The 15,201-nt window shown below is 32.6% G+C and overlaps 1 protein-coding gene across 1 annotated transcript in view; it reads right to left on the bottom strand.

The window, feature by feature from the left end:
- Positions 1 to 15,201, bottom strand: part of Ae2 (anion exchange protein Ae2) — a 112,449-nt gene that overhangs the window by 36,024 nt on the left and 61,224 nt on the right. The window contains exon 2 of the mRNA XM_090105428.1: positions 5,171 to 5,303. Coding sequence (XP_089961554.1) covers positions 5,171 to 5,303 — 133 coding nt within the window. The remainder of the gene's footprint in view (positions 1 to 5,170; positions 5,304 to 15,201) is intronic.

The following is a 15,201-nucleotide window of genomic DNA, read 5'->3' as shown; positions in this document are numbered from 1 at the left end:
AATCTTACACGTAATGATGTCAATTATTGGTTGTTGTTTGTTTCTATCGTGTTGTGGGGTATTGAATGGAGATTACCCCCCTTCCCACCCCATAGTTACATCAGTCTAGACCCAACGGTTTGGGCTATAGGCTGTTTGACAGTCATTGTCAGTGCGTTAAGTTACCTTGATATTCAAATATAGTCCAGGATCCTTCGACCATTTTTGCAAGTGATTACTATCAAGCTAATTTTCCGTGAGTAGCTTTATTTTGATGAGACGTCCAATAATTTCTTGTACGAAACTCTCGATTGTGGAAGCACAGAGGTAACAAGGATAAAATATTTTGATTTTAATGGTTCTCAAATATTTATTACGCAATTTGTAGGACAATATGTCTGTTGAATTATATAAATACTAGAGGTCCGCCCCGGCTTCGCCCGTGGTACATATTTCGCAATAAAAGGTAGCCTATGTCCTTTCTCAGTTATCAAAATATCTCCATACCAAATTTCATGCAAATTGGTTCAGTAGTTTAGGCGTGATTGAGTAACAGACAGACAGACAGCGTTACTTTCGCATTTATAATATTATATAGTATATAGTATAATATAGTATATAGTATATATAGTATGGATTAACTAAGTGAAAACAAAAAAATCAGCTGGTTAGTAATCATTTATGATGACCTCGTTATCGATACACATTGGAAAGAGGGGACTCTTTGATCAAACCATAGATTTTGTAGGACAAATATTTTTTCGAATAATTTAGATAATTATCTTGAGAACCATCAAATCAAAATATTTTATCCTTGTTATCTCTGTTAGCTACCACAATCGAGAGTTTCGTACATGAAATTATTGGACAATTCATCAAAATAAAGCTACTCACGGAAAATTAGCTTGATAGTAATCAAGTGCAAAAATGGTCGATGGATCCTGAACTAATAGTCTATTTGATGTGAAATAGGCTTGTACGAAGCGAGATTACCGATGTTCGGTATTGTTTTTGTGACGTGCTGCTACAGTAGGATCATTTTATTGTTATAGGGCATGCTTACTCATCCCATTAGCCATTAATATTTTTTATGAATTTATAAAATCATACCTTCTCCAACCGCAATTCCATAGAAAATTTATTCATTTTACTAAGTAGGTATTAGCTGTTTCACAATGTGTAATTAAACATTATAATCTTTAAGTTTCATCAAAATGGTTAAATATATCATCATAAAAAGCACAACATTATATAACCCCCGCTACACGTGTACGAATACAAGCGACTAAAACAGTAGCGACATAAACAGATTCTCTCGAATATCTTCTTTAAATATAAAAATGAAACCCGTTTCGCGTTGTCACGGCATCACGTGTGAACGGCTGAACCGATTCCATAATTATTTTTTTATTATATTCCTTGAAGTACGAGGATGGTTCTTATCTTCTTAACCGGGGCGGACCGCTAGTCCAAAATAAAACAACCCCGGGCAATATATTTGGAATATTTAATATTACACTGCTAGTTACCTTTATCAATGTGCTCTTTGTACTTGCATTATTACTTTGATCTCGGTTTATAGTTCAATTAATTGCAGTCAAATGAAAGGTATCAATGAATCGTTCGTTAATATTTTTTGGAACTGATAAATACACTGAACAGTAAACCAAGTTTTTAATTTGGCTTCAGTCGTATTTGCTTGTCAATATTCCCTTTGATATATTTAAGCGGGTATTTCGAGAATTTTATTGCTTTTTCAAAGTTGTGAAGGCAGGATTATTTTTGAGTGAAACTGTCACTTTTTCTCAATGAAAAAAATAGAAAAAAAGCCGAATTGGTCAAGCCATTTTCGAGTTAAACTTAGCCACACATTTTTATTATTTAGAAGATAATTATTATCATGTTTAAATTTAATAATGCATAAACAATACTATTTGTAAATGGGCAATCAGCGAATTGTAACTATTGCTCGTAGAAGGCAATTCATAGCATCTACGAGTTTTCGTAGCGCACCTACCAAAGTTTTATTGTAAACTTGATCAGAAGAAAATATAAGTAAACACTTTATGATAAATTAAATAGTTTTAAAACGCTTGGTGTACGATGTTAAAGATAATTAAAACCTACACAGATCGGTCCATATTTGGGAGGTAGTGTTACAAATATCCATGTTAAACTTATTACTCTTAGGCGTCGGTGGTTTAAAAATAGCTTTGTGAAACTAAAAACACGGATTTAGATTTTGAAATAGATATTGCTTTAGGGATTTTTTTTGATATTATAAATCACTTTATTTTAAAATTTTGTGTCTTAAAATTGTATGATTTTTTGGAAATTATAACGTTCTGTCGTTCGTATATATTTTTTGTCATAAATTTAATTAACTGTAATGTTGTGCAACAAGTAATTTGTAGTAAAATGTAACGGAGTCAATATTATAATAGATCGAAGGAAGCCGAGATACTATGTTATATTGAATTTCTCCTATTGAGCGGCTGTCAATGCATTGGACTATAGTCTATATTCTATACGTTCTATACACTATTCAAAGTAATTTGATGACTCCGGTCCAGACGCCTCGGGTTGAGGCGTTCTTAGCAATATTCGCAATCTAAGGGACCATAATTATAATCACTGTATAGCAATAATATACATATTATATAACTAATGAACTAGTGGTAGCTCAGTGGTCCAAATTCGACCATAAACACAAATAAGAGTTTCATTGATTTAAGGTAGGTACTTTTTATGCATTTTTTTAAATAGTAGCATTCTGCACTTTACTATAATATCAAGTATAAGTTATATATGCCAAATTTCATATTCCCCATCGGCGAATTTTTCGTAAAAGCAACAAAGTTTTGGTTCAAAGATTCGAGAAACGATTGCTGTTTTCCTGCGCATTTTTGAATGCGCGTGATTGCTGTCTTTCGTTCTTGAATGAGAGGGCAGTTTTTATAAATGATAAATTTGAAATATACAAATTCGCTGGATTGAACACAATAAGCTGTGAATACCAAAATAATTATTATTAAGATACGAATTGGTAACACTTATTCTGAGTGTAGATGTGTTAAGTATTTCTAAAAAGTTCAGTTTAGTGTAAAATGAACTGTTTAGCGCAAGCTAATATTCAAACTTACCTACCTTGTTTTAGTACGTATATTTGGATCTTATATTTAAATATCTCTTGTGTGAATACACTGACTTATGTACTACTTTATTATAAACTCTAAGTGATTAACCTACATTTGCAGTGGCTCAAATCGCATATTGTTGTGAATTTCAAGAACATGACAGTACTTTATTAACAAGTTCACGGAAAATAAATCATAGATATAAAATAGTAAGTAGTACGAATAAACTTGTTGTTTTGAAACTTAAATCAATCATTATGAAAATACTATTAGCTATAAACTCATTTCAAAAATGTTCGTATCTAAGTAATCATAAATGTGCGATAAAACTTTAGCCGTCGTTTTACAAGACACGGACTAACTACAAACCGGCTCTAAAACGTATTAATACCATGGTCTAAGACTCTATGTAAAAGTCTTATAACAAAACATGTTTAAGCGTTAAACCTTACTTAAAGACAAGTTAAACCTCTCAATTTAAGTTAAACCATGACTTTATAGTCTGGGTTTATTTATTTATTTATTTATTTATGATAAGGTACCTTACCTACAGCTAGTGATACAATTATTGAGATGAATAAATACTAAGCTATGCCAATTAAAAGGTACACCAATAGGTAGTAAAAATAATATACGTATGTGAACAAAGACTAGTATAAGAATTTTACAAATTCTCTTTTTTAAACCATCTCTATTTAAGTTTTTGTAATAAGACGTATGTATATCATTTAAAATATATTTTTACTAATAAAAGTTTACAGTGAAACCAATCAAAATGTATTTACACACAACATACAACACAATTTCAATATATCTCAAAAAGTTTGCTTCTAAAAGTTATTAAAAAATATTTAATATATAAAAGCTATCATTTTTAATAGTTTCCACGTGTAATTAATTATACATAGAAAATACGAACTGCACGTGTCGCTTTCATTTTTTATCCTTTTATTTTTGTCCTTCGAGTTAATATTATGTACTTGGAAATTGTAAAATAGCTTCTGAAAATATTATTTTGTCAGTGAACGGAGAATGAGTTTAGATTCAAATTCAAAAGTATAATGCCGTTGAAATCGTAGGTACTCAACTCGTTGTTTTGTACCTACTTTTGAAAAAAATTATCATTTTTATTTAAATTCATATTTATTTATTTATTATTATCTAATATTATGTATCTATTTATTATTTATGTTATTATCTTTCTCTAGTAAATCAGTGTAAAGTCGAAAGCACACCCTCCAATCGGTCATGACAGAATACCAGCGCAGTAGTCGCATCTTGCTGCGACTATGGCAGAAAGCTGAGTCAAGACCCTTTTCTGGAAATGCAGTGCACGCACATTACGAAATTCTCAGCAAACCTTATGTATATATTTATTTAATTAAAATTAAATTATTTATTTAATTAAACATAATGTATATAATTTTATGTATTTTACTTTCTTTCCTGTTCTTCAATTTTGTGTTTTCTTCTTGTGTGTGTACCTTATTCCGAAAATAAATGTATTCTTACTTTCAAAAATAACATTCGCCACTTATTTCAAGAGATAGGAAGTTATTTATTAGTATCTTAGCTCTAATAAAATGAAAATTACATTCGCATTAGAACAGGAAATACAAGTTTAAGTTTAGTTTTTTAAGGACATAGTTCCTCATGAATAAAATTCGCACACTCTTTAGAATAATTAAACACTTAATGAGATTTAATATTTACTAAATATAACAAACGCAAGCAAAAACCATCGTAGCTTGTAAAAGTTATAATAAATGATCTATTTTCGGCGCTTTTTATGACCACTTATATTAAGAAATTAACATTAATGGCAACTAACTTAAAAATAAAACCGACGGCTGATGAAAATCCAACTAGATATGTATTTCTTTATTTAAATCACAATAAGTAGGTTCCGGTAGCAAAATCTATGGTCAATGGAAATACGTCTATTTAACCAGAAGGACGCACTATAAAATACACTGTAATTTAACAAATATGACACAGAATATACTGCTCAAGAAGTTTTCCTTCAAGAAGATGATCTAATAAATCTCACTAACCTTGCGTGTACGGCGGAGGAGCGGCCACGTCGCGCACCGCCTCGCCCGTCGCCTGGAACCGCGGCGGCTGACCCTCGCTCCAAACTACGCGGTCCATCTCATCGTCCAGCCGCAGCTCGTCCTCCGAAGGGCTCTGCACAACACGACAAAGCGTCCATGACAATAACATATTGGCAAGTTTTTCGTCACTTTTACGGGAAAGAAAACGGCGAACTGCACAGTTTTAAGTTTATGTCGCTTCCATGCTACGGAAGCGTCAATCACACGATCGAAATTGTCCGTTCGATTAGACTTCGACTTCACAGAAAAGGAGTCAGAACGCGACTTGACCACCCAAGAGACCCGGATGCGGTCAGTTCGTCGGTTAAACTCATAAGGCTGCGCTTCAAGTTCAACTGCGAAGTTTCAGTACGCGCTGACGCATGCGCGGTACCTCACTTGTGAGCTGTGGGACGCGGGAAATTCTAGGTACACGCGCTGTCCTGTGATATACCCACGCAATTAAATTTGGCTTCTTTGTAACATGGTTTAATTACAACCTGTTTATGCAATGGCCATATTTATTTTAATTGACTACACGTGTAGTTGTTTCACGGCCATGTCATGTCACCGATAAACTTTTGTTTGATTTATCATTATTGAAATTCTTATTAAATTAGTAAATTAAATTAGTTTTGACTGGCGGGTGCCCGACAGAATTTATTTATATAAGTGTTTATAATAAAAAGCGTTCGTTCACGATGTTGTTATCCGGTAGAAGTAAAGGCACTGAATCAATCAATAAACTGGTTCCTTGTATAAGATTTTCATTTTTTTACCGTATCCCACGCTTAACTAGATGATGGATGCAAATTGGAAGCGCACGACGCACGTGCACTGAGCAAAAAAAGCTTGATCTAGGTTAGTCTAGTTAGTTATTTTTAGGATGTTTGGATGCAATTATACTTCCTTACATAATTTGACTTTAGTTTTTTGATACCATGAATAATTTACTTTATAATCAGATTAAAGGCATAATATCTCCGAACTGATATAATATATTCTATAAAACTATTTATACTAAATAATAAAGCCCCATATAAAGTTTACTATAACGTGCTTTTACTAAACCTAAACTCATAGCTTTAAAACAATGAATCACGTCTCAAAATTATGCAACAACATAACATTAATTATATTTTTATCCGATGTTTTCTATTCAATAAACCGTTTCCATCAACAAAAAGGAATAGTTAAATGCACTTTGTATTTGCTTTTCGAATTACATTGTCACGAACGCAGGCTTACGGGGGATTAAAATCGTAATCTTCAGCTTATCTCGTTTATTTTCCTGAAAACTGAAAGGGGTTTTTAGATATTAAACGTTTCTTGGAACACACGAGGCGATGCCACGTGTACATATTTAATGACGAAAATAAACATCTGCTACAAATTATTAAGATTTACCATAACCGCGTTTTTAGATAATAAAACTTTGACCTTACGAATGTTAAATAACATTTGACATGTTTCTATCCCCAGAGAGCATGAACCAATTATAATATCATTCTGCAATTAAAACCATCATTGCTAAAACATCCATCCCCTACCCCTTTAATAAAACCAATAGTACAAACACAATATTATATGATTCATTATTCAAATAGTACTCAATGCTCATGTACCCATATTTCTCTAAATACCGTACAGTGGATCCAAATTATTAATTAAATGGATTTATCTGATGCAGTCCGAACATGAAATGTAAGGGAAAATGTACGTCCTAATAGCAAATAATTTTGAGGCATACGCAATATTCTCTGTAATAATTAGTCAGTTTTAGATTCCTAGAATTCAAAATTGTATATGTTGCTGCTATAAACGCAAACGAAAGCAAAATTTTAGAATAAATTTATTTTAAAGTTTACTTAACTTGGTAGGTGATTTAGGAATTAACCACCTTTTTGCTGAAGTTTTAGAGTACGGTAATGAGCGACAAAATTTACAGCACTAAGATAAAATTGTCAAATCTCAAAGGCCTTCTTGTAAAATATAATAAGAACACACAGTTGGTCAAAATACTTTCTATAGTAATGAATGAATATGAGAAAACTCCTATTGCTTACTCTATACTATCTGGGGGCACGGTAGTGCCCCCGCCAAGACGAGCCAAGCGAGGCGCACGGGCACTACCTACCTTTTCTCGAAGCGCTTCGACGTTTTTTTGAACCCTCATAACTTGGGTTTGGATTATGCTAGATCAACAAAATTCGGGATATATTGTCAATAGCGGACTTATTGAACATATTAAGTTTTAATTACATTAGCTTTTATACTTCAGATTTTATTTATATCTAAAAAACGCTAATTTCGTCACTGACTCACTGATGATCATCAAAATTCTTAAGGTATTTCCTAATGTCCTAGAAAGCTGAAATTTTGTATGTAAGCTAGTATTAGCACACAAACAACAAAAAAATTATAAAACTTGTAACTTTCATCCCCCAACCCCTTAAACTAGGGGATGGGAGTTTGTATGAGACCTGTAATTTTAAATTAAATTTTGATGACGCTAGAGGTCTAATCTAATAATCTAAAACTTGGTTCCCCTAGATATATATATGTATAGGTACTCCTTGTTAAAAAAAAATTGTTACAAACAACCTACAAAAAGAAATGAAATCCCACCAAAAACATTTTCATGTAAAATGTTGCCAAGACGAGCCCATATGACTCGCACTGTCAAAAAGTTATCAGATCTCATGTAGAGCCAAGCTTCTAACACTACACGCCCTAACTCTACAAGGCCTAACTTCACAAACTCTACACCTTAGTCAAAATATGTGGCTTGGCCGTTCGTTACTACAAGAACTATTGTATAACACAAAAGTAATGAACAGTGAATTAATTTTTCACCTTACGCCGATGTGAATGTAGCGAAATGGCCAAGCCACATATTTTGACTAACGTGTAGAGTTTGTGAAGTAAGGCCTTGTAGAGTTAGGGCGTGTAGTGTTAGAAGCTTGGCTCTACATGAGATCTGATAACTTTTTGACAGTGCGAGTCATATGGGCTCGTCTTGGCAACATTTTACATGAAAATGTTTTTGGTGGGATATAATATTTGTTATATTGCAATAGTTTTTCATTCCATCAAGCGCGAATATTTTCGGATAAAAAAAATACCCTGCCCGCTCACTGAAAAGTGACTTTACAAAGTGTTCTACCTAACAAAGCCCTAACAAACTAAATTCTGATAAGCAAATTGAGATTGTACATTTTCTGCAATTAAATTTGTGAAATATTTCTATCAATTCCGCCTCTCGTACCTACGTTAACGAACCGTTACAGCTTATTACGTGGAGATGGCCTGAATGCTGTTTCTACGAAGAGTTCTCAATAGCAAACGAGAGATTACGTTTGGTAGCGTAGTATTTAGTATTCAATGGGATTTGGGTACCGATCTCGTTGCAAGGTATACCTACTGGCAGGTAGACTTTGGATTATAATTTTCAATCAACTGAACAGTATTTAAGTTCTAAGAATTATCCATTTGCCGTCATAGTGCACATCTCTATTTGATTAAATTTAATATCTACTTCTTAGTATCCAACAGTTATCGAAGATCCAATATGTTGAAGCTGACCTTGAACATTTATTAACTTTATTAGGTACTATATGTGCGTGTACCTATTTGATTGTATTTCCAGGTAAGCCATATTATGGTTTTCCAATACCTAAGTTTAATATTATAAAGATGTATCTACCTACTAAAAAGCTCATTTTGCTTATAGCAAATTTTGCCTAATAAGTATCATAATAATCTAGGTATATGCAAATATAAATATGTATGTCCGAAAACTAGATTACCTCTATTAAAAGCGAAAGCAGATGCGTCCCTATTAGAAAATACAAAACAGGAGACTCAGAATCACGCGTATAGAGTTGAACCGTTAACTGCTATAGGTAGTTGCTTCATAATTGAGTTTCCAAATGATTCCCTCATTTACCGCCGATACTACAATGGTAAGGGTTTCTCTACAATTTCAGGGATCTGTTCCTGGAACGTAATCTTTGCAGGTCTGCTTGAAAATCAATTTAACAAAAAGTTCAAGCCATACTTTTAAAAACATTGTTGAAAAGTTAGATTTGTTAGTAAGTAGGTATGTCTTAATATCAGAATATTATGTGATATTTTTAAATAAACTCATTAGTTACTCCTTACTCTTACTCTAGAGAAATTTTCATCAAAAAGAACCAGCATAAAGCCTAGTTCAAACAAATGCACGTAAATTGCATTGGATGTCTTTGTGAAGAGTCAAGTCCCATCCAAATTCCAAAAGGCAATACACGCTGTATTGCAATAACACGGAAACAATTTCTGGCTTCTAGAGTATTCCACGAAACAAAACAATAACGCAATGCACAATTCGAAAACCCAACAGGATCTAGGACAGCTATAGATATAGGGCAAATACAGTTCCCTAACATCAAATACAATAACATAAAATCAATCAGTACAGATTCGGAGATTAATTGAGTAAAGGGACCAATCCACCATTTGATCGTTTCAAATGGATTTGTCAAACGGCGCCATGTTTATTTTTTTGTGGGAGGGGCCTATCCCAACACGCCTAAAGGGCGTATTACGTCTTTGTCTCGTAAAGTCCCGAATTCCTTGGAGGGTTATGGAGGAAAGTTCTAAACCCGTCCGTTTTAATAAACTAATAACAGTAAGGCGTGGTGATCTTGCACGTTGACATTATTTTCATAGTTTCATTACAGTGAAAAAAAAAGTTAAATTTCTTAATTCGTATAAAAATGTTAGTAATAAATTATAAAGATTAGGTACTAAAAAGTGCACCGATGTAGGTATCTATTGCAGTACATACTTCATTATACACCAATTAGAAAAGATTTTAAAAAACAAGCCCTATGAATATCTGAATAACTTTTACAACCATCTAAAAATAGCTTTTAAAAGCACATAAAATTATTTTTAACTCCTTATAAAAAGAAACCACTGAATATAAATAGTATACTCCATGTACCTATTTACAGGTAACAACTAATAAGAAAGATTGCAAAGAAATCTTATCGGTTTGCGATCCCCAAAGACCAACTCAGGTAAAGTAAACAAATTGTACAGTGGAATTACAAGACTTGTCGACGATCGCGTCGTTTCCTTTGAGTGGAATCTATACGGCTTGTATAGGGAGACGTCAAAGCTTTATGTTGTAAAAAAAAACTTTTATTGCGTGTTGCGGAATATTGTTTATTTAGTGGTGATGATTTTATATTAGTCCGGGATACATCGCCCATTTTTGCAAGTGATTACTATCAAGCTAATTTTTCGTGAGTAGCTTTATTTTGATGAGATGCCCAATAATTTCATGTACGAAACTCTCGATTGTGGTAGCTTACAGAGGTAACAAGGATAAAAAATTTTGATTTGACGGTTCTCAAATATTTATTACGCAATTTGTAGGACAATATGTCTGTTGAATTATAATAAGTATTAAATAAGTGAAAATAAAAAAATCTGCTGGTTAGTAATCATTTATGATGACTTCGTTATCGATACACATTGGAAAGGGGGACTCTTTGATCAAACCATAGATTTTGTAGGACAAATATTTTTTCGAATAATTTAGATAATTATCTTGAGAATTGAGATTGAACAAAAAAAAACATTCAGTTAGTAATTAATATTTGAGAATCATCAAATCAAAATATTTTATCCTTGTTTCCTCTGGTAGCTACCACAATCGAGAGTTTCGTACATGAAATTATTGGGCATCTCATCAAAATAAAGCTACTCACGAAAAATTAGCTTGATAGTAATCACTTGCAAAAATGGGCGATGTATCCCGGACTATATATGATATTAAATTTATAAATTATTAACTTAAAGTTTATAAATAACCATTACCGCGTTTTCTTAATAACTATAAAAAATAGCTATTGAGACATTTCGTTAACAGTATTATTACCTACATAAAGTTTCGTTTATGCAAGTTTGGTATCAGTATAAAGCGACCGCTACGAAAACAGGGTCTACGAAAAAAGTTTGAGTGTGTGAAGACATCTATGAAATCGCACTCAAATTGAATCTTTAAAAAGTGCAATCATCCAGTCTTTACCTTATTTAACAAAATTAAAAGGATCTTATAAGTGTAAAAGAATACGGTGGAGACAGGAGAGCTTTCCCACCACAAAAATCCGTCCATTTATCCACCTCAAAACTAAGTAATATTAAGCTAAAACCTCGTATCAACATCAGCTTGAGTTAAGCATTTCCCTAATACAAAACAGACAATATAATAGTAGAAACTTATACACTTATCTATCACTATATAGTGGAAAGTTTATTCAAAGTAACGCGCATAGTCCCCGACCGTGACCTTTCGTCTAGCAGCCGACGATAGCGGTTGCATTTTAGCGGATTGCAAGGCTATTGTCCTTGAATGCTGTTTGAGATTAGATACGTATGTCTGTATGTGACAAATCAAGAAACTTTCAAATTATGTAGTGTGATGGGTAGGTGGGGAAACAAACATGCAATAATTGGTAATCAGAGATAGGTATGTATCTATTAAAATGATTTGAAAATGTGTAGCTGAAGGGTTTGTTTCATTACGCTAACATCAGGAACTTACGTACACTGGATTGATAAAAAAAATCTTTCACCGTTTGATTTATACGAGATCCAGTACCACGAAATTTTAATGTAAAAGATACTAAATTAGAACCTTTTTTGAAGTGAAAACTTCTTTAGCGGCGTTGGGTATAAAATCTTAAACTCGCGTCAGGACACGTGGCCTGATCGAAAAAGCGTAAGACGGATGTTTTTTTTTTATCCCTTATATTCCATGCGTAAGACGGATACCATTCCAAAATATCAAACATGCTGAACGTTAATAATCAAGTTTTCACTTCTGCCGGCACTCCCGGAGTGCAACCCTTCTTTTTTTCAATAAATCTTTTTTTCCCTAAAGCATAGATGTAGTTACTTAATATAATATATTTAAACGATGTAAAATATGCGAATAGCATTAAAGATATTTATACACACTGGAACACACTTCAAACAAATCCATAGTACCTATATACCTACCTATGTTTTTTATTTTCTACATGCTACCTTATTATGCTTAAGCTAAGAGAGATAAAATATAAATCACTTCATAGCGTTAATCACTAAATGAATATGGTGTGAAAATATTATAACAACGGCACTTGCAGTCTCTGACAGCGATAATTAAATAGTGCAAAGGCTTTCTAGAAAATTTACAAGCTTAGAAATTCGGCGAATTTCCAACTATTCCATACATCTCGACAATTTCAATACGAGTCATATTGGGAGAGTGCAAAACCATTTTTCGTTTCAGGCGCAATATTAATCTTGTAAAATGCGTCGTCGACATAATATGAAAAAGTTAAGCCGGTACCAGGTATGTAAATGGAAATAATAAAAATACTAAAAACTTTCGAATAAACATGCAATAACTAAAATTAATATACTTGGACTATGGCCGTAGCCCGTATGGCGGACAGATATGCAGTAAACTTTACGCTACGTGTAGACTAACATACACTTTGCTAGTTTTTATTAAATATCACAAAGCAAGCGTTAAGGCTGCAGTCTAGCAAAATTGCGTTTTCAACAAGTTATTTGACAATTTTTTCCCGGCTAATGAAATGATAAACTGAATTTTTTTTTCTTGTTTATCAATTAGTGTTATATACGCAATGCGCGTGAATTTTTTCACATTTATAAAGTTACTTTATGTTTCCTTAATCAGGCCTTCAAGATAAGTCTCTTTCCCCCAAAGACATTTCGAGCTAAGTTTGTGCACTCACTACGTTGCAACCGATTACAATTTACACAATCTGATCAGCACATTATTATCCTTATATAGTCGTTATTAAAAACTGCTGAATACAATTGCCGAAAAACTTATGATTTTCTTAATTAGAACGTTATAAATTCATTAAATTTCCCATTTTTTGCCTTACAAAATCTATTGATAAATACTGCTAAAAGTTATTTTTTCCATTAATTTATTCGAGTTGGTTGAAGACCAATGAGTATTAATCCTTTAAAATTTTTTTTTTTGAATTTTGATAATTCTTTAAATATTAAAAAAATATTTAAAATAATTAGGAAAAATCCTAGCGAATTTCTTTAGTCGCGCTCCTTGGGCCGGAGCGTTCTGACGTGTGCTCTACGCTCGATTTTCCTTCATACTGAAGTGAAAGTTGCTCTACTTCATTAAATTTAATATTTTTGTTAATTGATTATTTTTATCTTAGTTTTGTGCAAATATTCGTATTTTTAAACATTTGATTTCGATATGGAAAATAAACGAAAAAAATACGCGTGTAACTACTAGAAAAAAAATTATCTTCGAACATAAAGTTAATGAAACCAAATAGATTGCAAAGGTGATTGGCAACAATTTCTTTATTTTACGGGGTGTCAGTAAAGGGATGTATATTTCTTTAAAACTAAAGTAAGCTCATAAATTTTCTTATAATATAATTTTTTTGAAGTTCCAAAAATGTTTATTTTTCGTTTGAGGAATACGAAATATAATATAAACTTGTATTGAGAACTTGAACTTCCCAAGTTCATCCGGGGAAATCCCCATACGGGGAAAATGATTTGTTTACTCCAAAATTGATCCGAGGTGTTTTAATTTTTTCTTCTAGTCATTTTCAACGTAGCAGCATTTTGTTTGATTATTAATTTTGTAACTTAAATACAGGATGTTGGTTTTATATTCTGATCTTACAGACGCGCTGACAAATTTAGTCCGCCATTTCTAGTTTAGTCTACCAACTCTAAGTACCAATATTAAAACGAATGGATTATCATCACATCATCAAAACTCAGATGTAATGGAAGATCACAATAACATAGAAAATTCAGTGGGTGTTGAGAACTAAACAAACAGAAGTAACAGAGTCGCGAAGAATAAAAAAAGAGGACGAAAACGATAATTCGTTGATGCTTTCCCTTTTCGACGTATTGTTAGGGTACATCACCAATCTGCAAAAAACAAAACTGATGATTCCCAATTGCTGATTAAAAATGAAAAACAAATAATCGACAACAGTGGTGAAAATTTGCTGATCACAATGAAACATCCTTCAGTGGTAGCAGATTTACTCATTTAAAATGTATCGGTGAACAGCGTAAAGGAGAGGAGGACAGGAAAACATTATGAATGTGGATGGTGGATTGTATACAGGATGTAATCGATAAGTATGTGCAGGCGATTATGACGTTATTATTGCAGGTATCAAAAAACTTAAAACTGATATCGAAATTACTTTACCTAATGAGCAAAATGACAATAATAACTTTTTAAAAGTATAACGAGAAATATCTAAAAAATTTACTTTATACACTCCCATATCAAAAAGGGAAAATGGGACTAGTAGAAGTTAAATGTCTAATTCCGGCAAAAGACATGAATGCGGAAGATGCGGTTAAAAAAAATTTAATATTTGAAATACAATGCAAAAAATAACACTTTTGTCATAGATAAGAATCATGACTATTTTTTCCAAATTCAGGGACAACTAAACGTTGCAGAAGCAGAAGTCTGCTTATTTGCTGTTTGGACTGGAGTGAATCATTCGTTAAAAATAGAATATATAAAAAAATATGTAACGTTTAGGCAAAATAAAATGATGGACCATTATCAAGATTTTACATAAATTGCCTACTGTCAGAATTGATTGATTCGAGACTTCAGCATTCGATGTCCATCAAGGACCCATCCTATATCATTCAAGCGATTGAAAAAAAAGAGATAAATCCAGTGCAACCGATAAAGCATCAGAATGCTAGCAAAAGATTTATTAGGTTTATCAATATAAATCTAAGTATATATTATACATAATATAATAAATCTGTAGAAGACGCGAAGACTGACATCCGCGCGGACGGAGTCGCGGGCGGAAGCTAGTCAGAAATAAATATCTTTTGTTTTCATTTGCGTATTTTTCTATTTAACAATTTTTTAACACAAACATTACATT

Source organism: Colias eurytheme, chromosome 1 (genome assembly GCF_061535395.1).
Source record: "Colias eurytheme isolate Ceu_HAF_F1 chromosome 1, ilColEury1 Martin Lab GWU primary, whole genome shotgun sequence".
Lineage (NCBI taxonomy): Eukaryota > Metazoa > Arthropoda > Insecta > Lepidoptera > Pieridae > Colias > Colias eurytheme.
The sequence above is the reverse complement of the archived record's forward strand: the minus strand, read 5'-3'. Positions and strand labels throughout refer to the sequence as shown.